This window comes from Tyto alba, unplaced genomic scaffold, assembly GCF_018691265.1.
Source record: "Tyto alba isolate M040663 unplaced genomic scaffold, T.alba_DEE_v4.0 Super-Scaffold_9, whole genome shotgun sequence".
NCBI lineage: Eukaryota > Metazoa > Chordata > Aves > Strigiformes > Tytonidae > Tyto > Tyto alba.
Genome location: NW_024881330.1, coordinates 36,373,305 through 36,398,548, shown reverse-complemented (window position 1 = coordinate 36,398,548; position 25,244 = coordinate 36,373,305). Strand labels below are relative to the sequence as shown.

At 44.6% G+C, this 25,244-nt stretch overlaps 1 protein-coding gene across 1 annotated transcript in view; it reads right to left on the bottom strand.

Annotated features, from left to right (window-relative positions):
- The window catches only part of SLCO5A1 (solute carrier organic anion transporter family member 5A1), a 78,307-nt gene extending 55,179 nt beyond the window's left edge, over window positions 1–23,128 (bottom strand). The window contains 2 exon segments of the mRNA XM_032995118.2: window positions 21,898–22,516; window positions 22,518–23,128. Coding sequence (XP_032851009.2) covers window positions 21,898–22,516; window positions 22,518–22,877 — 979 coding nt within the window. The 5' untranslated portion in view covers window positions 22,878–23,128.
- Window positions 23,129–25,244: the final 2,116 nt, after the last annotated feature.

The window sequence follows — 25,244 nt, the reverse complement described above, 5'->3', positions numbered from 1 at the left end:
TGTTAGAGTATGCCACCACGCACCACGGGAAGAACCAGGAATTAAGTACCAATTCCTTAGCAAAATCTATGTACATTAAATACATAATATCTATGGATCTGGGCTTTACTGGTTATTGTGCACTAACCAGGTAATGGCACACATCAATATCTGATCTTCAGAGGCAGGTTTGACACATATTTTGCATACTTCATCATTATCCAAAACCAGACCCTTTGTGCCTAGGAAAGAAATTGTGAGGAAGAAATGGAGATAGACTAAATATCTACTGAAAGGGAAGATTAGATGCTGATATTCAAAGAATTTCTATATATATACACCTTTCCTTTGTCCCACCAGCAAGACAACAGAACAAAGAAGTAAAGGGATAAATTATTTCAATCATGTTCTTTCAGAATTAATTTCCTTTCAGAAACTGGTTTCTGCCTAGGAGGCATGGGTTAATTATTGAAAAAGTTGGTGATCATTTTTCCCTTGACTGCCTCTCACTAATAGATTGCAAAGAAGGGCAAGCCAAATAGCATTTCTTCTTGTTTTCTTTGTAAATTGCACTCACATTTTCATCTTTCAACCGAAACAACAGGAATTACAGTTCATTACTCATATCTGACTGAAAATCTGCCTGTAAGCAAAAGCACATTATTCCAGTAATTTGCAGATGACCCTGCTAGTTTTATTAAAATTTATTGTGTTGCTACAGAAATTATTTTTTTGCATTCAAGCGGCTGAAAACTGCAATATCCTCAATTAAATAACAATCGGTAAAGTGAAATGCAGAGACGTATAGCTGTATTTGAAACCCTATTGAAAATATTATTACAGGTCAAAGAGTCTGAAAAACATTTCCATCCATGTGTAACAGTTATAAATATATATAATAAAAATATGTAATATACTGTATATAAATAGAATAGTGGAGGTTATTTATTTTGGCTATCGGACAACACCACCATTTTATGAGAACCTCCAAAGTTTCAAAATTTGCTCTTTATTCTCGTAGAAACAAACATTGTTTGGGCATTTTCATGAAATTGGAATTAAGCTGAAATGTTTGTTTGTGGAAAAACACTTGAGCTTTGGCTTCTGGGTACGGGTCTCTCCTTCTCTTGTGTCTCCATAGAGGGACTGTAAGTTAGACATGAGAATTCATTAAACTCCATGATCTGCTTGGAGACAGCACAGTTTTTTGCTGCAGCACCAAAACTAATTTCTTCACCATTCAGGCACAGTCTCCTTATCAACAATAGATGGATGATGAAAACAGCAGGTTTCCCCTGTCTTCTCCACCACTGCCCACAACAAAAAAGCTTTTGGTTTTGATGCAATAGCAAAATGGCTCTAATCACAACTTCTAATAGAACTAGGGCAGGAGAGGTAAAACCACCTAAAAGGAAATGGTGTGATCTTTGATAGCCAGGCTTTAGATCTTGGATCAGTATTATCTAAATAACGGGTCTTGCAAAGAAGCCAAGCCATGACAAGACTGACCATGGACCACATGGCATTAGTATCAGCAAAGCAGAAGAAACTTCTGTATATCCCTGTGGCAACACCAAACACCAGGGCCAGTGTGAGATTCTGAGCCCTGACTTGGATTCACTGAACTAAAAGACTCCTAGTATTTAATACCTTGAATTAAAGAAGAAAAAACCCATGGCTCGGTTTGGTTTTGTCTGTGTCAATTGAAGAAATATAGGTTGATTTTTTTTTTAAATGTTAACCTGTATTCCAACATAAAGGTCAAAATAATGCAATGTAAGTTAAATATTTCAACCTTATAAAAATAAAACATTTTTTCTAGATGAAAAAAATATTAAATTGATATATTAAAAAAAATCAAGATTTAATGGAATCATAATTTGCCAGAACAAAACCATCAGAACATCTTTATCAGTGCTACTAAATGGCACAGGTTAAACACCAAGTGTAGTATTAAAAAAGTAATTACTCTTACAAAAGCTTCTCCTTAATGGTAATATTATAATTACTTTCATCTTTTTAATATATAAATTGTCACTGTGATTTAGGGCTCCATTTGCAGCACACTCCCAGTCACAGGAAGATATGTTAATATATTAATAAAACAGAAAAGTATTACTAACTTGCAGTGTTAGCATTTCCAAGATAAAATTATTTATATTACAGGGATCCTTCCAAGATATTTCAAAACACCATACATGGTTGATTTACAAAACCTGAAAAATTTTAAATCAGCTATTTGAAAAGCTATTTTCACTAACTAGGTAATCTAATTATTCAGCTGACATGTTTGGGGGAAAATTGGCCAATATCGTTTTATTTAGTCTGCAATTGTTTTTAAAGAAAGACTGTTCATTGTTTCTCCCTTCTGTGAGTAGAATTAGACATGACAACTCTGTTTCTCAACTACTTAGATTAGCTGATTATTAAGCATATTGTTGTTCTCCAATAGTAAAAGATGCTTTCCCATTTAGGAGGCAGACATGGAAAATGTGGTGGCTAGACGCTACGTACAAATGACTTTCAGCCAACTTTAGGCACACTTTCATTACAGTAACTTTTTTAACAGGATAATTAACTATATTATATTCCTATGGATGTGGCAGACTCTCTGTAATTGAGAGTGGTTCATTTTAAGCTAAATGGTTTTATATAAATAGAGCTTTGCATAGGGATAACGCTTTAATAAAATCTGATTCAACACAGATGCCCGAGCAAATGAACCTAACAGCCCTTTCTGGCCCAATAAATCATTAAATTATCCCACAGATTCTCTTTTTGTTTCTAACACGGTACATCTTGCAGAAAGTCATCGTCCTTTGCAGGGAAGGATGCCGAGAGACAAGAAACCCCTTCACGTTTCCGTCGTGCCCACACTGCCTTGAGACATTTCCTTGCCCAGGTACGGGAGGGACCAGAGCCGGCCCGTATTTCGGCTGAGCCCGGCGCAGGGGCAGCCCCAGCGCGGGCGGCCTCGGTACCGGCTGCGGCGGCCGGGACACCTCCGGGCTGTCCTGAGCCAGGCTGGGGCATCCCCCTGCCAGCCCGACTGCGAGAGCACCGAACAGCAAGAGCACCCCGAAAAACAGGAGGTGGTACTGATGCCTGAACGCTGAGAAACCGCTCAGCCAGGCTTAGGAAATCAGGTATTAAGTATCAATGAGAACATAAATATATTTCATGACTTGGATTTCGCTTACTCAAGCAAATCAGTGACCTTTTTTTCCTAGCGCCTTTGTCCAATTGCATCCCTTCTCATAGGGAACATGGGTTTGGTTATTCACTTTAGGAAGATTCAACTGGAATATTACACTTATGTACACAATCTGCAAAACTATCACAGCTTTCAATCAGTTTACCACAAGCAAGTTATTTGGATTTGTGTTTGCAAAGAAAGTTAAATCTGCACCCTAAATCCCACTGAAATTCATTAGAAGTCAGATCCCTTGGCTTCCTTAGGCTCCTTGGGAAATCTTAACCTCAGTTATTAAATTATTCTGACAGAGAGAGAGAGAGAGATTGACAGGGAGGTCCGCGAAGAATGACACTGGAGTTGCTACGAATAACCATGATTTCAAGTGTTACCAGTGGTCTCTGCTGCTGCCAGAGCTTTTCCAAGTCTAATGAAAATTGATATGGCATCTTTCTACTCTATGGAAGTTTTTTACAATGTGTGACAGAATAGAGATGTCTTCATACACTTCTGGACTCTTAACTACATTTTCAGATTCACACTGATAAGTTTGCCAACAAAACAAATGGAAGCATGCAGCTGATAGGCAGAGAAAAAGAGCAAAAATGTTAATCACCAGAAAACATAAACATCTAGTACCCCTTCAAAGAGCAAGTATAAAGCATTCAATACATTTCTGTATTGCATGTTATACTTAACTGCAATTGTAAGCCTTTGTACTGATAATTTTAACAAACTATATTGTCATGAGATTAACTTGTGACAGTATAGATTGAGTTTCAATACAGGACTCACAAATATTTATTACACGTACACACTTGAAGATGCAGTGTAAGCCTCGGTTTTGTCTCTTGTAAAACAACTAAAGTTAAAATATGAAAGATAAAATAATCAAGTGTGAAAATGCAAGCAATAAAACTCTTAAATTTTCAATCATTGTTTAACTCATACTTCCTTCTAAAAAACTCCATAAACAAAAATATAATTACCCTTGTAATGATATAAAAGTATGGATCTAAGCATGTTCTATTAAGTTATAAATAATTTCCATCACATTTTTAGTTCAAGGGAATGTGATAACCAGATATATTTTTGTTCTTAAGGCAAATGTTTTATTGTAGATCCATACTTTTATATCATTACAAGGGTAATTATATTTGACACATTCCTATCCCTAATCTAAATTGCGCGTCTACAGTAAATTTTTAAAAACATCCAAATATTACGATTCTACTTATGCCATCAGTGCTGACACAACACTCAGACCACAAATGCCTCAGACAAAACAGACCAAGTTAGAAAAAGGGTCTCTGCAGAACTTGTGAGAAATGCAGGCCTTCATCTACTGTAACCTCTTATACAAGTGAAGTTCTTCAGCTGTTTTATGAAGTACATCATGGCAACACTCATACACAGAATACAGGAATCAAACACTGCACAGTAAATTCAACTTTGAGATATCTCTTGCCGTAATTTCCTTCTCTCCTCAACCAAGCAGCTTACCCGTTGCATCACCGAGATCACCACAGGTTATACTGGAGTGACACGTCCTTGTCTAGAGGCCGACTCTAGCACCCGAAACTGCATAAATCCCTGTCAAACACGTCACGGCTGCTCCTTTTGTGCTCCCAAACAGCACAGCTACTACTACTTTGCTCACCGTTTTCTAAGTGCTTTGTGGAGATTTTCTAAGCCAAAGTCAAACTGACGGAACCAAGGCTTGCTGGATCAAGAGCAGTTAAATCGCCATCTGCCAATTCGTATAATAAACTACCCAGGCAAATGTTTCTTTCAAAACAGACAAATGATAGTAACACAGCATTATGCTTTTCAAACACTAAAACTGTTGGGAAAAACTTAGCAACTAAAAGATCAAAACACTGCAGTGACAACACCAGAAGAGATGGCAGCAGAACCAGACACTTGTTCTTAGGAAACGTAGTTGAATAACCAAACTAAAATGTTACTTCTCAGTTTCACAGGGGTGAAAAACGTGTAGAAAACTCATTAAGAGCATGCATCTCCTTTTCCAGAGGAGGAACAATTCAGAGGTACCGCCCCAGGCTCTTATCTTCAGGACACTTATCCCACGGCTGATGGACGCTGCCTTCCCTAGCCCCTTCAGTGAATCCATCCCTTCATTTCAGTTGTACCCCTGTAAGTGTCCAGAGAGAAAATATTTTATTTAAAAGAGTATTTTACTGGGGTTTTTTTAGGTTTTTTTGTGTTCGTCTAATCACAGAAAATATGTAATATTTCAATCACAGAAGAACTGGCTCAGGAGAAGAACTAAAAAAATAAACTATTTGCATAGGCCTAAAAAAGAAAACAAATAGTAAAAAGCTTAGATCATACTGTGTTCTCCTTTACATCGATGTGATACAGAAAAAAAAAATCCACAGAAGTTTCTTCAAATTGTTACAGGAAGAAGCAAAAATAAAATTCTCTCCTTATTGCCCAGTTTCAGGAATATCCTGAAGACTTTCAGGTGGAAGAGAGGAGCACTGATTTGGGGAACAGCTATTTACCAGCTAGTTATTCAGCATGCTCACCTGAGTCATACATTTTATGTGCCGTATTTACTGTCGATACTTTATTCCACTCAAAAGAAATAGGCGGCTTTCATTTCTGTAGAGATTTTGTTCTAGGAAACAAACATTTGCAACAATTCTAAAATATTATAGTTATTACTATTGAATAGTCTGTTTAATTTCCTCTCCAAAGTGCTCCACCAGCATGGCGTCACTACTTCAGATATCTGCACTGGAAAGATGTAAAGGAAGGACAAACAATCAAGATTTAATCTTAAAGAATGGAAGCTATTCCCACTCCTGCATTTCAAATATAAAATAAAATAAAATAAAATAAAATAAAATAAAATAAAATAAAATAAAATAAAATAAAATAAAATAAAATAAAATAAAATAAAATAAAATAAAATAAAATAAAATAAAAAATAAAACCAAAAGCTCATGCATGTTCACAACTAGCTCCTGTGACACTGGAGATACTGATCTCTGCAGAGACCCATCAACGTTATTCATGAGAGGAAAGAGAAAAGCCAGGCTTGAAAATGAGTCCTTCCCCACTGCTGGGGTTCAACAGGGGTTCCCTTTGGCAGAGGGGTGTGTGGTGTCCTGCCTGGTGCCTTCACACAACTTTACCAGCTAACAATTCTGCAGCACCACCTACTTCTCGCTATTTCTAAAAAAATATAATACATTGATGTATTTTCTCTATCTTCTTATTTTATAAATTTTTAAATTAAAATTCTTTGACCTTCCATTGTAATAATAATATATTCAGAATCAAAAGGAATACCTTATATATAGGCTGTAACATCCACCTCCCTATGTGCTACTCAGTGAAAGGACAGCACTTAATCAAAGGTTATTCTAAACTATTATTTTTTTTTTTAGATCAGATTCATCATCACAGTATCCGAAAGCAGATTACAGTATGGACACTTCTGCATGAATTTAATTCTTCCTGGATTTCAGAAATGAAAAAGAAGTGTTTGAGGTAAGAGAGAACAAGGTGAGTTTGGCAGCATCCTGGAGAGATGCTGGCTGTGCAAGACGCTGGGGACAGGCTTTTTAGCAGGGCCTCTTGTGACAGGCCAAGGGGTCATGGTTTTAAACTAAAAGAGAGGGTAGACTTAGACTAGATAGAAGGAAGAAATTTTTTACAGTGAGGATGGCAAGACATTGGAACGGGCTGCCCAGAGAGGTGGTGGATGCCCCATCCCTGAAAACATTCAAGGCCGGGCTGGACGGGGCTCTGAGCAACCTGATCTAGTGGAAGGTGTCCCAGCTCATTGCAGGGGGGTTGGAACTAGATGGCCTTTAAAGGTGCCTTCCAACCCAAACCATTCTATGATTCTATGAGAAAAACTCCTATTGCAGAGGAAAGAAATGAAGTATATTTGTTATGGGGGGCGATCAAACCCTCATCATCTATTTTTCATTTATCATTTTATCATTTATTTTCAATATCCAATATCACATAAAAACAAATAGGTTTTAAATTTAGCTGCTATCCTACACAAGCACCATATTAATGAATAATGTATTGCTATAAATTACAGTATTACCTTGAAATTTTGTATTTACAAGTGTGTAAGAAGCATATCAATGGATAATGTACTGTTACCTACAGTGTGGGAGCTTCAAACATTCACAGTAATAGAGAGAAATCCATGCACAGAAAATATTCCATCGAAAGACGCTCAATGAGGACGTCATCATTCCAAATACGATATTAAAGAAAAATCCTCTCTTCCAGAGCACTTTTTAGTAGTCAGCTAAACACCCCTCATTTCAGGCAAGAGTGTGACGAAAGGAGTGAAAGTTTCAGACAGCTTGTTAAAAACCCAGATGTTTGCTGCAGCTGCCTCTCTTCAGGCTGCCAGAGGGACGACGGCCGGCGGGCAGCCCCCGGGTCAGCCGCCGCGTGTGGTTTCACCCGTGTGTCTGCAGGGCTGAGGTCCCGGGTGCTCCTGAGAGCCACCCGCTCCCCGGGTGCCCCCCGCTGTCCCCCTCCCACCCGCTCCCCGGGTGCCCCCCGCTGTCCCCCTCCCACCCGCTCCCCGCGTGCCCCCCGCTGTCTCCCATCTTCCCACGAGGACCGGCAGCGGCAGGCGAGCTCCGGGAGGGAGCGGCTCTGGGGTGAAGCTGGCCCTGCCAGTGGTGGCGAGGGAGGTTCCCGTCAGAGCAGCAGGAGCTCTGACCCACGCTGCAGACACGCAGTCCTTGAACCCAGCGCCGGGGAAGCGGCGGCGGCAGCCCACACCCACGGCAAAGGGAAAGGAGCGGTGTCACCGAAGACCTCCCTCCAGGCGGCATGAACACGCATGAACACGCATCTGCTGGCTGACAAAGACCTAGGGGACAGCCTTGAGGGACAGCAGCCTCCAAACACGATTCAAGTTAACAATAACCCCTTTTTTTTTTTTTTTTTTTTGCGTTGTATTAACAGCATATCGATGCTATTAGCGGTATTCAGAAGCCCGTAATTCAGAACTCAGTTCCTTATGTTCATTTACCAGACCTGCATGTTATTACCACAGTACTAACAACATTCAGCTGGAGAGTTCCAGATGACTAAAGAAACTAAGTGCTGTACACTTAAAACCCCATCAAAATAGGAAAAATCCAAATGCTTTTGCTCACCGTTTTTCTTCTGTCATAAATAATCATTAAATGTTGTAACTCTAATCCAGTACTTCTCACTTATTCCTTGGAGAACGTATAGACTAATTACCTTGATATGTAACTCCTGGACCATACAGTAATAGGCAGTAAAGATACTTTAATCACACAATAGCTGCAAAATCTGAATATGTATAGTAACAAGCAATCAGCACAATACAACAATATATTTAATGCAATGTGATATGGAAGCTTGCTCCCAAAATGGAACAATAAAGCTGTTTGTACAGATAACCATCAGTAGAAGAGATGACATTGCGTTACCTAAACACAGACAATCTCTAAACAAAACTGAAAAGTCTGTGGATGGCCCCTTACAGTTATACAAATTGTCTGTGATTACAAGTATGCCTCGAACTGGATTATATTAGTGCTCCTGCACAAAGAGTAAATCATCACAGAGATCATCCTTTTATTAATGTGCACTGCTGAAACCCATCAGGAAAACACTTACAAAATGTCAAAACAGGTAAGCCTGAAGCCACAGAGCTGGTATTCTCAGCGGGAGCAAATGGAAAAATTCATATTCTCCAGCCTACTGGAGTCTAAATATGTCTTGAACAGTGTTCTGGATGAAAGCAAGAGGAGTTACACAGAGAGAGGTCTTCAAACCAAATGAGACATGAGTTGTATTTTCCACCCAAGAACAAATGGAAGTTAATATGAATAATAAGAATTGAGAATTGAAGAGCAAAAATGTATCTCAAAATGTCAAGCTATGCATATAAGCATATACTGACAGCTAAACATTTTTCCATCAACAGTACTTTTGCCATCAAACTCAGATTAATAAAAATGATACCTGTTCCCAAACTGGTTTCACAATGGAAAGGAAACCCTGTTTTATTTTTCCCTAATTGGATTGGTGACTTGAGAAATGTTTAATAAAAACCATGCACTTTCATTATTTCCGATTACTTGAATAAATTCGGTACAAAAATCCCAAGAGGACTTGTTATCTGTTTAAAAATGAAAAAGCTTTACAGATCTCATCCCGCTCCCATTCAGTATCAGTTGTACCTCTTTATCTTTGGGGGAATATGAATGTGCCATAGTTAGTTGTGATTTATCAACTTTTCTGGAAAGCTTTTCTGAATCTAATGCTCATTAGATGCCAGACTTGAAAACCACAAGACCAAGGCAGCAGTAACCTATCATGACTCTGGCCCCTATAAACGCAAAAGCATTAGTATTAATTAAACGCCTCCAGACCTTCCTTTCTGCTCTGACTGTGCTTGCTGTAGAGCTAATTGCTTCTCTCCTCCAGCACATGCTTAGCGTGCCTGCCCTGCTGCATAGCAGCCAACTTCATGTTTTCTAAATGGGAGGAACAGCCTGCAGATAGGAACTGTGATTGCTTCAGACCTTTCCAGGGTGCCTCATAAGACAGTTGAAATGTTTTATGCAGACTATGTGATCTTACAGTTTTTCTTCATCGGTATTTTTCATATTAGGAAATGAAATGAATTGTAAAACTCAAAATCTTTGTGGCCTTTTTAAAGCAAGTACATCAATTAGAAAGATTAATAGAAAGGTCTTGATTGCAGCTGACATTACAACTGTGAAACATTAACATTTGCAGCTGGACAGAACGACTTAGTTAATATAAAGATTAAGAAGTACTAAAGAATATAGGAGATACAAAAGACAAATATGTTTATCAAAAAACAAGCTCTGAACTGATGACACTGACTTGTGCTCTACTATTACTTGCTGCACAATCCCACGTAAGAGGATTACTGTCTATTTTGGCGCTATGTATAACAGCAGTATACAGCACATCACCAAGGGGTTGTACAGAGGCTGCCTCGTACCACCACACGCGCACATATACTCTTCAAGTAAGATCTCCCACATCAGAAAACCACTAGCTGTCAGTTCCCTGACCTCAACACTATTTTGTTACTCAAGAAAATGACAGGGGGGGAAGCAAAAAAGTCAAGAAAGTCTTTTGTTTTCAATTTAACAGGAGTGCAATACAGCCTAAATTAAGGGGCAGAATTGTATTATTTTTCAGTCCTCTGCATACAAAAATAACCAGGCTGCTCCTCACTCTGTATCCCAATTCATTAGAAAAGCAGCAGACAGCAAAACTAAGAGTATCCAAGGACTCTCTGACAAGTCATAAAGGTTATGCTACCATCTCTTCTAATGCTATGCTACTACTTCTAATACCTCCAGACAGGTCATGCAATCCAGCACTGGCAGAGTTGCTTAGCCCAGCAGTTGTACTTTGGAGAAATCTTAACGCTCAGATCACAAAATAACCGATCTGAGCATCTTATTAAACTAGGTAAAGGAAATATACACCATTATCTTCCCGTCAAGCACAATTCAAACAAAAAGCAGCTGGCTCATAGTGCAGGATGCCTATCTGCTAATATAAACCTCACAGCTATCAAACGTTTCTACCATGACCACTCAGCAGTCCTCTCACTGTCTGGACCAGTTAAATCTTCTTCTCCCACAGGAAAGTGGTCAACCTTGTTAGTAAAAGATTGCAGTACGCCAACTTCAGCAAACAATGAGATGTCACTTCTCATCCCCTGAAACCGTGACATATGGTAGGTCCCTTCTTCAGTCTTTGTAATACTCATGATAGGTATAAATACACAGTAAGACTCTGACAATTAAAACATGTTTTTTTCTTGAAAACATTGCACTGCCTCAGACCCACAGTAAGCTCTTCTTTTTGTAGGATTTAAATTTGGAGTGTGGGGATGCAGGGGAGGATGAAGAGGGAAATAAGGGTGAAAGGAAGTTAACTAGAGATCTGTCTGATCGTAAATAGCTCACTTTTACCTTATCCAAATACTCAAAATATTATTATTTACCCAAAGGAGTAATAGCTGCTCTAACGTCATCAGTGTAGGAACTCTTAAGATTATATTAGTTCATATATTCTTCTACTTTTCTCTGGTTAATTGAATCTCTTATCCTTATTGCAGGCTGAGAAGGCACACAGGTACCCAAGGCTTCCAACTCACAAGGTTTAAAAGCTTTTTTCAACTCCTTTCCCATTAGCTGGCTTGGCAAATACTAGTTAACCAGTTTTATCTCATTTCTCATAGGAGGCTGACCTTCTTTTAATTATCACAAATGCATGGGTGCAGTAGACTTACACATTCTTTTTATTTTGCCTTCCAAGACGATATGCCTCCCTACTTGCTGTCTGTGTCCTACTTGCTTCTGAGTGTCTAAAGCTAATGCAGTTACACATAAACTCAATAAGCATAATAAATGTCCACATCTAAGAAAAAATCAATTGCTAACAAATACCAAGTAAGGCAAGGAGCAAAAGCTAATGAGGGAAAGTCGTTTTTTATACTTCTGCATGGGCTCAGTCACACAGGTACTCCTAAATGCAACCAGTACTCTTTTAGAAGTGCTCATCTTCCCTCTCCCATAGCTTCTGATGAAGCCATGAAAGTAAGCATATGTATACTATTGCCTGCTTTGCTTCTGCAGCCAAAGGAATTCACACCGGCCAGCTCTATCTTTGCCATTTTAATCACTGTCCCATTAAAATATTCAGTCACTGACGTCAATCAATATAGAGCTTCTACATATCAAAAGAGTTCAGTTTCTACTTAGGAGCTGTAAGCTAAGAGTACACCTCTTCCTACAAGCATCAATGCAGTCCTCAGCTATGCTTCTGAAAAATTATTGACAGTATGCCATTACAGTACAGTGATGTAGTGCTAAGTTCAGAGCCTCTTTACCCTCCTTGCGTAACAGTACTAATATTCCTCCAGTAACACAATTCAGGTGTGGTAACAAACTAACACCTACTTGTTTCAGACAACCCCAAAATCCCACTTCCTTCCCTCAGTCATGCTATTATCAGAAGAAACATAGTTCTCAGAAATTCCTCGTTTAGGTCAATCATATAGCTTACCAGAAAAATGCCTGAATTTCTGTGCATCGACATGACCATATTGCAGGCTCAAAAGCTCATGTGTTATCTGTAGTCCCCCATGACTATAAAATTTCCCTAGGGATACCCTCACTATTTCTGTCACTAGAAAGCTGTATTGAATCAAGTCGACATAAATTGCCCATCACATTTACAGAAATTATGGACTCTAATATTATGTAGTGGTCTTCTGCAAAAGTTTTTAGTTTTTTAAATGGGAGGCTTATTACTGAAGCTCTTCGCACTCCAGAGGGTTAAACTCTCTATTAAACCTCCTTTTCACTCACTGGTATGAAGTTACAAACATAAACATAAATTCAGATTAAAAATCATAAAGTGTCAAACCATGTTGTTACTATTTTTTAAGCTCCAGCTGCTGAAATGGATGATCAATGAATGGCGTGGAGGGGCATGTTGGGCAAAAGCAGGGAATGCTGAGCAGGGGGGAAGAAGAGTGTGGGCAGAAGCAAAGCTTCTCCATTCTCTCCATCTCCAAAACTCCTCAGCCTTGCCAGGGTCCTTTCTGGACTCCACAGACACTTCCAGCAGCATCTTCAGCTCTTCCCATGGTCTCCATCCCCGCCCCCGGCTCTGCCCCCCACGGCCCCGGGCCGCACCAGTGGCACTGCCGGTCCCACACTACTGGCATTAAACCTCCCCTCCTCCCTCACCTCTCCCGCTTTTGCTTCAGCTGAAAAATCTCACCTAACCAGCATCCTCAGGGTATTCTGATCATGAGTTTCACGTGTTTTTGACCTCTGAGCCTGTGAACTGATTCCTTTGGGACCTTTGATGGAAAAGGTACTTTTTTCAGTTTTCTTACACATAGCAAAATCTACTGAGTCAACAGCTCAGCTGAACACAGCAATTTCTCTTTGAGTACAGGGAATGCTTAACACAGAGCACATCACACAATACCTTACAGAATATTTCCTTTAGATATTTTTAGATGCAAATAAGGCTTGCTTGACACATTCTGTTTGAGTAATTACAGGTCAGCAGCCACCACAGCATGCTCACAACTATTTCTCTATCTACTTTGGTTTATCTACAAAAACACATTACTTAAAATGACTTCTGGGGAGGTCAGGTATTCAGATTTTAATCTAACCAGGGACTGAAAAACAGGAGAAGTGGGAACCAAGGTGTGATTGACAGCACTTGACTTCAGGAGCGCACTGGCACCTTAGAGTGCCTACTTGACACCTGAGGTCAACCGCTGTGAATACATCTGTGACAAACACTGGGGCAACTTTAGCATGAAACAGCAAGTAAGAGGATATCAGCAGATACACTCAGCTAATACATGGATTATCCGAAATATTCTGACTCTAGAGGATAGCTTAATTAATTCAGAAAGGAAAGGTTACAACCACAGAAGAATCCATCCAGGATCTACTTTTTATCACTTAGAAGAAGCTGATTGAAAACAGACAGATAAATACGGAAAGTAGTTGCTAATTTACAAAAGCTTACTAATTCCAAGCAACTGACGAGCTGGTAGCTGGTTTCAGGGCAGCACTGGATATTAAGAAAATCAATGCTGAGACACTCTTGAGGCTTTCATTCTTGTAAGCACCAAAGATAAAATGCGCAAAGGGTAACGGTCAGATTGAGGTCCTACCGTGCATGCTGCAACGCAAAGAAAGAGTTAGCATCAATATATGTAAGGGAAAAAATGGGAATACCTCAAGCAAGCTGCTGAAAAGGAACCTGTATTGAAAATGGAGAAGAGAATCAAAGAGGAACAGCATGGGAGCATACAATTAGTGGACATGTAGTACTGCTTTGCAAATACTTCACGTGATACAGTTCACATGTATTTTCTTCAAATAATTTTCGAATCTACTTGTTCAATTTATACCAGAGTACAATGTTTTTCACTGGTGTAATTTGTCTTTGCTGCCAAGTAAGCTGTTTACCTACATGAGAACTAGTGCTTTCAGATTAGACTGTCAGGTCTAACAGCAGCATAAAATGGCACTTAAATTTCTGTGTTCACACTTCCCACTTTCTCAGGTAAGAACAAATTCCCTGTGGCAGAAGAGAAGGGAAGAGGAAAGACCCAGGTTTGTTATTTCTCCCATTAACACCATGAAGTGTGTCTCAATTTCTGGCCTTGTGACAGCACAACAGATGCTCAAACTCCCAACTGTTCAGCAGCAAAGCAGGACACAGCCCATACTTCTCCGTGCTGCTGGACGCTGACATACTCTTTCCCATCATGGGAAATGTCCTGGTTTTCTCTGGGCACTTGGAAGGAGCTGGGGTTATGGATCTGGCTGACTCAAGCGACATTAGCTTGCACGCACACTGCAGAGGTGTCTGCTGTCATAACTTGGCTGGCTCCAACCCCCGTGCCCAGACAGTCCGACTGAGCAGTGGTGGAAGCACCACGATGACTGAACGAAAGCATGGACACCAGGACTCAGGCAGCCAACAGAGCTGTTTGCTCCTTGCGCAGAGCCCTCACTTTTAGAGGTTCCCTGGTGAAAACATCTCCCTCTTCTCACTGTGTCGCTTCAGCACCTTCAGATTACAGCCCCAGTGACTCCCAGCGTCCCCGGTAGCTGCTGAGGGGGATTCCAGAGGCACCCTCGGACTTGGAGCTGAAATTCTGATAGCTCCAGCGACGGCTCACAGGAAGGCAGGCGGTCAGCTTGCCCTGCCCTCAGAGTCCACGTGGCACCGTCCCATCCATCACCAGCGTGAGACAGAGCTAACACTTACTTTGACCCCTACAGTCAACAGAGGCAACAACTGCCAGAGGGAACCAGTTGAAGTATGTGCCATTTTCTCATGGTAACTTCTCAACTGTTTTCAAAAGAAATGGGAAAGGCATGTAAAAACAACAAAAAAGGAAAACTGAGTTCATGCTTCCCAAGCAGCAAGGGTTTTAAAAGTGCTATCAGGGTGAAAAAGACTTAAAACAGGATTAAAAATAGAGTGGGAGACTGAAAAAGCTAACATGATTTGAGCTGCTTTTCTGCTCTTTTAAAATCGGTGGATAAAATCCATTCACCTACTTTAAAAATCAGAATTTTCAGACGCTGGATTTCAGGATGAAATGGCAGGTCAAGCCTCATTTATATAATTGCCCACGTTCCCTGCACAGACAAGACAGAGACCTATGTATCTTTGAATGATGGTAGAGAAAAATCCGGTCTCCTCTCTTTTGACTGCATAAGCACTTCCACAGCAACTAAGTCCTCCCAGGTAAGGCGGCCACTGAATGAAAGTTAAGGGAAAATGCATGAAACACAAAGCATCTCTAATCCACCTGCAACAGGAGTAGTCACAGTGACCCTTTACAAAATAGTCAGGGTATCCAGCAGACAGATAAAGTTTCCAGCCCTGGGGTAATCAGACACTAGATCCCAAGCCTTCAGTTCCTGGGAGAAGGTACAAACAAGCTATTCCTTAAAGGCCACTTTCACGTCTAAATTTCCAAGCTACTCCGGGGACTGGGGCAGGTTCAGACTCTTGTCTGCCCAAACCAGCCCTGCAGCAGAGCTCGCCAGAGAAGAAAGGAGCTGCTCTCCAAGAAAACACCATTCCCAAGCTCGAGCAGGTGAAAAGGGCACTGTCAGAAACAGCCTCAGAAACAAGATGCTAAGCGTTTTGACAAATGCTAAGTAAGTAAAACAACTGGGCCTGGGCCTTCTGTGAGTTTCAGACCCCTGGTTCCAGCCCAGTTTTTCTCCTTTAATCTAAGAGGAAAGAGACAATCAGGGAAGTATGTGCTTAAGTGTCTTCTTGCTCCTAATAAGGGCAAAGCACATTTTTCCAGTTACTTCAAGCAATGCTTTGTCAATACAGCTGCTTGTGAACAATGACATGGCTCATGGCAAGGACACGACAGGAAAGATGCAGAAAGCATCCCTAAGGGACACGACACTGGCAGGGCGAGTGAAGGAGTATCACTCATGACATTAAATCCCGCAGGCAGAAAATTTCAGAGGAAAGGCTGCTCCCACCTTTCATTGAACTCACTGTATGCATATACTGCTTACACGGACACAGAACCCCACCTTCTCTAAATGCCTAAGAAAATGTTATCTAGGGTTATATTATGAAAAAAAACAAAGTATCAGTCCACCTATGGAGCAGGAGACTAAAGTGGAGAAGAAAAGTAAAATTCATCTTTCTACTTCCTCAGGGCAATAAAACTGCATAGTGCTACTTTAAATAATTATTGGGAACCGTGCCTGCTGCCTGATCAGCATTTTAACAAAAAATGATGTTACAGAGATGCCAGAGAGGCACAACACTGAACCCTCTGAGTGCTAAATCATGTGTGGGAAAACAGTCCAATCCATATACGCGAACAGACCCACAGTCACTTCACCTGCATCCCAAGATGCTCTCCACGGCCAGCTGAGAGCACAGCGCGCTCACCCTGCAGCCAGCTCTGCCCAGCTGAGCGTGCAAACAAAGCAAGCACGTGTTTGTGCAAAAGACTGCTGATGGGCCAAGCCTTAGTGTTAGCCTACAGATAAACCAAGATGTGCCTTTCACTCAGATAAACCGAAATCCTGTATTTGCGGAATAAGCTCAGCATGGTGCTCTTTTACAAGGGAAATATAGCAAGCCATACAACATGCTGGTGAAGTTTTTTGCCAATTTCAGCTTCAGTGCCCTTTTGCTTCAGTTTTTGAGTCATAAAATCCTGCCTCCTCATGAGCGTGTTGTAAAAATAAATGTACTATGTCTGTAGGGTTTACCAACTACAGGGATCAGTGCTGAGAAAACCCTGTAGGAAACTAACCTTTTCGGGTATCAGGTAGCAGGAAGCATATTCAAGGTAAACCACAAGTGCTTACAGGCTGAATGATGACAATAAAATGAAATGTTGGTCAGCTGTTTCACTGCTTCCAGACAGCCCCTCATGTTCAGCTAGAAAGTTGATCTTGCCCTGGAAAACCTCAGTGATCTCGCAGCGCCCATACAGAGGACCCGCTGCCCTCGGCGGGCTCCAGCCCCTGTCCTCCAGTGGCATCCGTAACCCCAGAAGCAGCCAGACCAAAACGAATCAGCCAAAGCAGCACAAAAACCCAGCGCTTCCCATGACAACATTCAGGCAATGGCATGTTACAGAGGCCCAGCGTGTTCGGCAGCTGGACTCTGCCCCGGGACCAGAGGGCAGAAGTGGTGGGTTTCTGATGGAGTAAGTGAAGCTACTCCTCCTGCCCGCTCCTTCCAGGGGGGGATCTGGGTATAGGGGCAGATTTAACTACAAATACAATAAATACAATCAACATATATACATATTTACAGGCGCTGGGGATGTCTGTAAAAGACACGAGGGGGACACAGAGCATGCAGCTGTAAAACAGAGGTAAGAAGGTGATTTCCAAGCGGAATACAGTCAGAGGGAAATGGCTTACCTACTGCGAGAAACAGCAACCCACAAATGATCCTCATGAAAACAAAGCCAGAGTTCAAAATATTTCTGAAACTAGTCTAAATATTTATTCTTTTTCCAGGTTAGGGAAGGATTTTACTTCCCTGGCTCTCAAGCCATTATCTGCACCAACCCCATTCACACAGGTTTATCCAATTTTTCACCTCTTATCTCATAGAAGCTTTATCTTTGTATATTGTAATTACTGTTTCTTCCTAAAACTATGGAGGGTCTGCATGAAATTAAACTGACTTAGACCCTTTCCTCAAATCACAGCCTATAGCATTCTGGAAACTGAAATAAAACATCCTTAGCACAATGACTAGTTCAATCACTAGTCATTTTTGGGGGTACCAGTGAAAACCATTCCTGAATGTTAAAATATTTTCATTAATGCAGTATTTCTGTAAAACCTCATATTGCCTTCCTGTGCGTGAATTTTCAAAGTAAATTCCTTTTTTATTACAAAACCCACCTGCAAAAGAAGCAAAATATTTAAAAATTATTCAGGCACTGTAATGCCATTAATAAAACTTCTCTTTCCAAGTGCCACAGTTAATTTTAAGGAACTGCTATTAGCATTCATGATACAATCACAAAGTAAACTCACCTTCAAGACAAACCATGGAACCCCTACCAAAAAACCCACAGTGTTTAGAAAAAACACACTGTGTTTTAAGTGCTAGAATTTGACAAGTAGCAGAAACACCATCAAGAGTATAAAACAAGACTTGCAAAGTCCAATTCGACTCCAAATTAAATTGCAATTTAATTAATTAATTAATTAAAAGGAGAACCTGCACACATCAGGCAGCTGACGACAGACATGCTACGGTACAGCTGAGCACAGAAGGGAAACGCTTCAGGAGAGGACAAAGACAACTTGCTGATCACTCAGTTTTTGCAGAAACTGCGTAACATCCATTTTGGATTATCTGTGATTAAGGCAGCCGGTTCTTACATTTCCTAGGCACCTGTTATAACCACGACTCGCTTCCAAGCCTAATGTCATACATTTTCGCAAAGTTAGCATCAGGGCATCAAAGTACCGCCAGGTTTAAGGGGCAGGAGGGCCCGGAGGTGGCACTGCCTTCACAAGGAACAAACATCCCACATGATAGTGAGCTCGCACATTGCTATGCAGGCGGCCCAAATACCCATCCCTGCTTGGCACCTTTGTCCTACTAAAAATGATATACCACCTTGTAAACTGGCACCATGCCACCCTGACAGATGGACTTCAGTGTAGGCAGCCAAGAGACTATGTATAAGCATCAAATACGTTTTTTGAGAGCAGGACTTCCAGCCAGGAATGTTAAAACAGCTGTCCACACTGAGCCTGCATGCCTACACTTAAGAGGATATGCTACTGCCACTCCAGCCCTGAGCTGGATTAACTTGGAAAATAAATAAAATAGCTTCCACAGCCACATAAGGTGAGTTTTTGCAGAATCGGGATTAGTGATAACTCAGGGGGGCTTTACTGACCTACTATTAGTGGGCACACTCGGTGGGATTGAGGAGCTCTTCAGTTCTGCAGCTCGGTGGACCTTTCATCATGTGCGTGCTTGTAAACAAATGTTTCTCATCTGAACACATCTTTATATATGTTACTTTTCTTTGGAAAAAAAACATAGAATGCAATACCAGCGTGTTTACAGACAAACGTGTTAGTGACCTTCTGCTTTCTGTTAGACGATACTTTTTTTTTTTAATTAACTGTCCTCACTCAGACACCTGTGTGACTGGGATCTGTTTCACCGGGCTTTCTTCTCTTCTTCAAAACTTCAACTCCCATGGCCCATTCCAAGAATTTTTGTTAGCTCATGCCTACATGGATTTTATATCTTGACATCATTTGCACAGCTTGCCCTGGTAATAAAATCATACTGCCTTGAGAAACAGGCATTGCGCAACCCAGGATGTGCGGTGGCTGGCCAGGACGAGCCATGGCCTGGCCACCTCTACCCCATCCCCACACCCGGCTGGGCTGCCTGCCGCCCACAAATCCCTCTCCTCCTCAAGGACAGGAAGCATTCCAAACCACTGAGAAGCTCCAAAAAAACATGTTTGCTCACATCAGTATGCCAAACAATGCTCTTTTTTCCCACGGAACCCGGGATTTACTCCTGCCCCTCAAAAAGTCACTGGCTTAAGTCTAAAGCGTGGTACATATTCAAACCTGAACAAGCCGAGTGGCTTAAACTCTGAAAGGAGGTGACAGTACATTTTACTTGATGTTTAAACATGCTTTGTGTTCATTTTAATTCTTCTCCCTGTGGACACAGTCAGATCGTGGGCATAAATTTTTCATGTACGCTGCAGCTGGGTACCTCATCCTAACTCTTCTGAATCACAACATACGAACATCAACTCTACAAGGGTACTCCCAGCATAAATCAAAGCTGCCTTCAGTGCCCGGCTTGAACAGGGTCACACACAGTCTCCCAACAGCTGCTGGTGTCTTTTACCTTTGTTAACTTTAAAGCTGATCTTTGCCGCAATTAAAAGTTACCGGAGTCACCTTATTACAATTTCCTATGCTGGCAGCGCCTCAGCGGTAGGCACCGTTCCTCCTGCCCTGTGAGGATTTCCGACCACTGACCTTGCTTCCCCCTTTGGTGAAGACTTCTTCCTCCTCTCGCACTGTTCATCTCTTTTACCCTTCATTCCTCACCTACAGCTTTTCCATTTCCTTTTTTTTCCACGTTTTTGAGGACAGTGTGAAATCATCTGTTTGCAAAAGTTTTAGTCCCCTCTCTGCTGCTCTAAACTACAATTATTAACTGCAGCAACAAGACGTTTTGCTTTTTCATACCATCAATAAAGTCGATTCTAAGTTAATCTAAATTTCCATGCCACTTAACCTTTCTCAGAGGGGAGGAAGAGAGGAAAAACATTTTGTCAAGTATTTCATCGGGCAGATCCGCAATGCTGTGAAAACAACAGAAAAAACACGGGTAATACCTCTCCTTCCGAAAACCGACAGTGCCTCAAAGCTTTCTCAAGACACCGCAGGTAGACTGCGCGTGGCTTGAAATGCTTCAGGGAGCAGTCAAATCGCTGAAGAACGGGTCAAAAGGAGTAAAAATTCTGATCTGGATCGCTACTTTTGCTTTATAAAGTACTGATACACACACATTCTGAGTGTATTCCCTGCATGCATGTCTATTTTACATGGAATGATTATCTCCACGGTTATCATAAAGCGCAAGTAAATTGAACTGCAAATGGTAATTCTGAGCATCCAAAACCCCTTGGCAGCCCTCTCAGCCTCGTAAGTGCCTCTCCTTATTTGAAAAGTATTTGAAGGAGTACACGAGGTTCATTTCTTACAGAATCCTGTGAGATGCTAACGTAAATTCAGAGAACAGTCAACCCTCTTACACATTACATAAACTATCAAAAATGTAGGGTGTTTATTATCATGTTCAAACTCCAAAAAGGTTTAGTACGCAGTTATCTGAGAAACCCCCCTTCTCCCATCAGAAGAACGACTATCAGGCAGACTAGTCTGTCCCTGCCAGGTGCCAGATCGGATTCTCATTTTGTTGTGTCCCTTGAGCTCCCGTGACTGAGCTCTTAACCCTGAAGGTTTTTACTTACTGTTTTACCAACTTTTTTCCAACTCTAAGTTGCAAGATGATTTATCAAAGCCAGCCAAAATTCATTGCCAGTTAAAGATAAATGAATGCCGGAAAAGTAAAATGAAGCATGCCAAAATCTCTCAAAGTGCTTATAAAACATTAACACTATAGATTGAGACTCTGGGCTAAAGGCATGCTCACCAAAGTGCAGACATGCACGGCTTCTGTATCAGCAAAAAGAAACCTGAAGGGGCACAGCAAACTTTAACACTGCTTTCTGAAAGAGTCACTGGCTAATGTCAGGAGCTGAAAAGTGTTAGGAGAAGCCGCCCTTCCCTGCTGTCCCGTCCCCCGCACGGGAGGGTGTGAGTACAGCTGCTTCCCACGCACACACTGCCTTACCTTCACCTGTTACTGCTGTTCGCCACGCCACGGAACGTTTTAAAATAGGAAAGAAAGCACGGCAATTTTACTTCAAAAGTTCACTTTGGAAGGGAAGCTTAGCACAGATGTTGTTCAAAAGGGACGGGGCAGAAGCACCTGCAAGTGGTCCCTCAGAGAGATCTGGGGTTCAGCCTTCAAAGTACCCCGGTACTTAGATGCCTTACCTAGGTAAAGCGAGGCGTTTTCTTTCTTGACGTTATCGTCTAAGTAGGTTGGTCCCAGGGTATAGATGGGTGTCGAGCCCATGCCAATGAGGATTTGGGCACAAATGAATAAAGCTACATAGAGAGAGTGGTCGTTTCCGCCGGAGTCCTTGACACAGGCCGGCGAGTCCCACTGCTCTTTGGCAGTGCCGTTGCCAGCCACGCACAAGCCCTCGTTACTGACGGAGGAGTTCAATTCCTGGATCTGGTACGGCGGAGAGATGAAATGAGGTAAGGAGAAGAGCGCAGCCCCCAGGGCGATGAAGAACCCCCCTACAGCCAGCCAGAGCGGCCTCCGTCCTCGCCCCCCGAAGTAGCTGATGAAGACCACCACCACCAGGCTCCCGATGTCGAAGCAGCTGACCAGCAGCCCCGACTCCGAGCTCTTGAGGCTGTATCTCCGCTCGATGGTGGTGATGACGCTGCTCAGGTAGCCGGAGACCATGAGGGACTGGATGAAGGTCAGGAAGCACATGCACACCAAGAAGAAGCGCGAGTCCGCCAGCACGGCCCGCAGGCAGGCTCTGCCCGGGGGGCCCGCCAGCAGCAGCGGCGGCGGCGGCGGCGGCGGGGGGGGGGGGGCCGGGGGACACCCCTGGGCCGGCCGCCGGCTGGCCGCGCTCCGTCCTCCGGGGGAAGCTCCCGCCGCCGGCGCCGGCGGCGGGGGGGGGCCGGGCGGCGCCCCCGCCCCGCCCGCCCTCGGCAGCCGGTCCCGCGGCGGGGCCCGGCCAGGCCCCTCCGCCGCCGCCGCCGCCGCCGCCGGCGCCCCCCCCGGCCGCCAGGGGGGAGCCGAGCGCGGCCCCGCGGCCCCGCGGCGCCGCCCCGCCGAGCGCGGGCAGGCTGCGGCAGCGCGGCGCCTCCGCCCGGCCCCCCCCGCCCCTCGCCGCCGCCGGCCGCTCCGCCCCGGGCCGCCGCTCCGCCGGGGTCCCCGCCGAGGCCATGCTGGGTCCGGCCGCCGCCTCAGAGGAGCCCGGCCGGCTCCATCGCCGCCGTGCGTCGAGCGCGCTGAGGGGCCCGGCGGGAGCGCAGCATACCGGGGAGGGGAGGAGGGAGGGGAGGGGGGTGGCCCTAGTCGCGGCCGCCGGCCGCCCCGCCGCACGTGTCAGCCAAAGTCCTTTGTGGCTCCATCCTCCCGCCGCCCGGCTCAAGGGGCCGCCCGCCCGCCCGCCGGGGCGCCCGGGCTGCCGGCGGCTCCCGCTCCCCGCCGCCACCGCCGCCGCATGCCCGCGGCGCCGCGCTCAGCAGCCGCCCGCCGGGGCCCCGCGGCCGGCCCGCCCGCCCGCCGCCGCGGGGAGCGCCGCCCGCCGCTCCGCCGCCCGCATCCTCCGCCTCGCCGGTGCCGGTGGCAGAGCTCCGGGGGGAGGGGTGGGCTCTGTGCGTGCTGCCGATCTGCGGGGCGGAGAGCAACCACGGAAAGTCAAGAGGCGCCGGCCTCCGCGCCCCCCCCCCCCCCCCCCCCCCCGCACCGCCGCCGCCCCGGGCTCTGCCCGCCCGGCCTCGGGGGCTTGGGTTTTGCGCCCCGCCGCCCGCACACGGAGCGGGGGGAAAGGGTCGCGGGAGCGGCCCGGGGACCGCGGCGTCCTTGGGGACAGCGCCTCGATTTTAAGTAAGGGCAGGGGCGGCCATACGCGCCCGCGGGCCTCGGCCGGAGCGCGACCCTTTTCTTTGGCGACGGATTGCGACTGCCAAAGGTCGCCGTGCCAAGCCTTTGATTTTCCAGCCTAAAAATAAGCAACGCTGAAATAAATACTCCGCTCCAACTCGGCGGCCCGGGGAGCGGTAGCGGGCGGAGGTGAAGGGAACAAAGCCGGTGCCCGGGCAGCGGCGGCGGGCACCCCGCGGCCAACCTCACCGCCCCAGCTCGCCCGGTTGCCCCGCGGACACGCGGAACCGCCGAGCACCGAGTGATGCCCAGCCCCGCCGTGAAAACACGCCGTTTTGCCTCCTTTGTCCCCTTCTGCCGCCGCCCGCGGCCGCGCACAGGGGCGGGCGGGGGGAGGCAGCGGCAGCCCCGGGCAACCGCGCCCCCACCCGCGGCTCTCCCCCCGCTACCCCCCCCACCCGCGGCGGGTGGGCAGCGGGCAGGGCGGGGGAGCCGCCGAGGGGCACCGGGTTCCCTCCTCCCGGCCGCCGCGGAGGAGAAAGACGGGGCTACTCACCCTGCCTGCGGCTGGGGGAGGGGGTGTGGGGGGGCCGGGGAGCCGGGCGGGCCCTGCGCCCCCCGCCCCGTCTGTCACCCAACGCCGGGTCCCCCTCGGGCGCCTCCCCGGGCGGAGCGCAGGCGCGCAGCCCGCGATAAACCCAAATTACAGCCCGGGAGCCGCGGCGGGAAGGGGGAGCCCGGCGGAGGTTTGGGGGGGGGGGGGGGGGCTGGTCGGTGCTTTTGCTCCCCTCCGGAGCTGCGGAGTGCTGCCCATTCGTGCCCGTGACGGGGGGGGGGGGGGGGGGGGGGTGTCAGCGGGGCGCCCCGCGACGTGGAGGCACGGTTGTGGGCCCCAGGAGGGCTTGCGGGTGCTCCGTGGCGGTGTTGCATCGCGTTGTGTAAAAGCTAATGAAATAGTCGGAAGACGAGACCTCGGTTACTGCGTCTGCTGAAGAGTCGGATGAAAGAACAGAGGGATTTTTTTTTTTTTTTTTTTTTATCATTATTATTTCATGGGGTTTTTTAGGAAAATAGCCAGGCCGCCTGATGATGCATTTTGTCCAGGGTCATGTCTCCAATTTAAACCATCTCCAAAACTGAGAAACACGCACAAAACCTGGGAAAAGTAGTTAGGAGTTTACTCCTTGTAGAGTTTCTTCGTAATTCCCTTCTTTCAGTTTATGTAGTGTCTTCAGTTGCACAGGTCTGTTTCCTCCCAAGTCTATGCTTTTAAAGCCCTAGTACTAAGATAAGTCTAGATAGTCCTGCAATTGTTACATTTGTCATGGTTTGATAGATGATGAACTGATGAGGTATTCTACTTTTTGCCCAAAGTCTTACCATAAAATAATGCTAAGGAATACACCAAAGAAGTATAATAACCACAATTCTGAATAGCTAGTGCTTTTGTGGCAGAATAGAGGATTTACCTTTGAATTTGTTTCCTCTCCTTTAAAAAAAAAAAAAAAATTAAGACTGTTCGTTTATTGATTGATAAGACAGTTTCATAGCATACCATTTTCCATTTTTATCAAGCTTGTGCTTGATACCTCTTTGTGCTTGTTGAGCACTCAAACAGCTCAAACTCAGCCAAAACGATACTTTTTTTTTCCCTAGGGTTTCACGGCATTTCTGCTGTCGATAAGGTACCTCAAGTTCAGTGGTT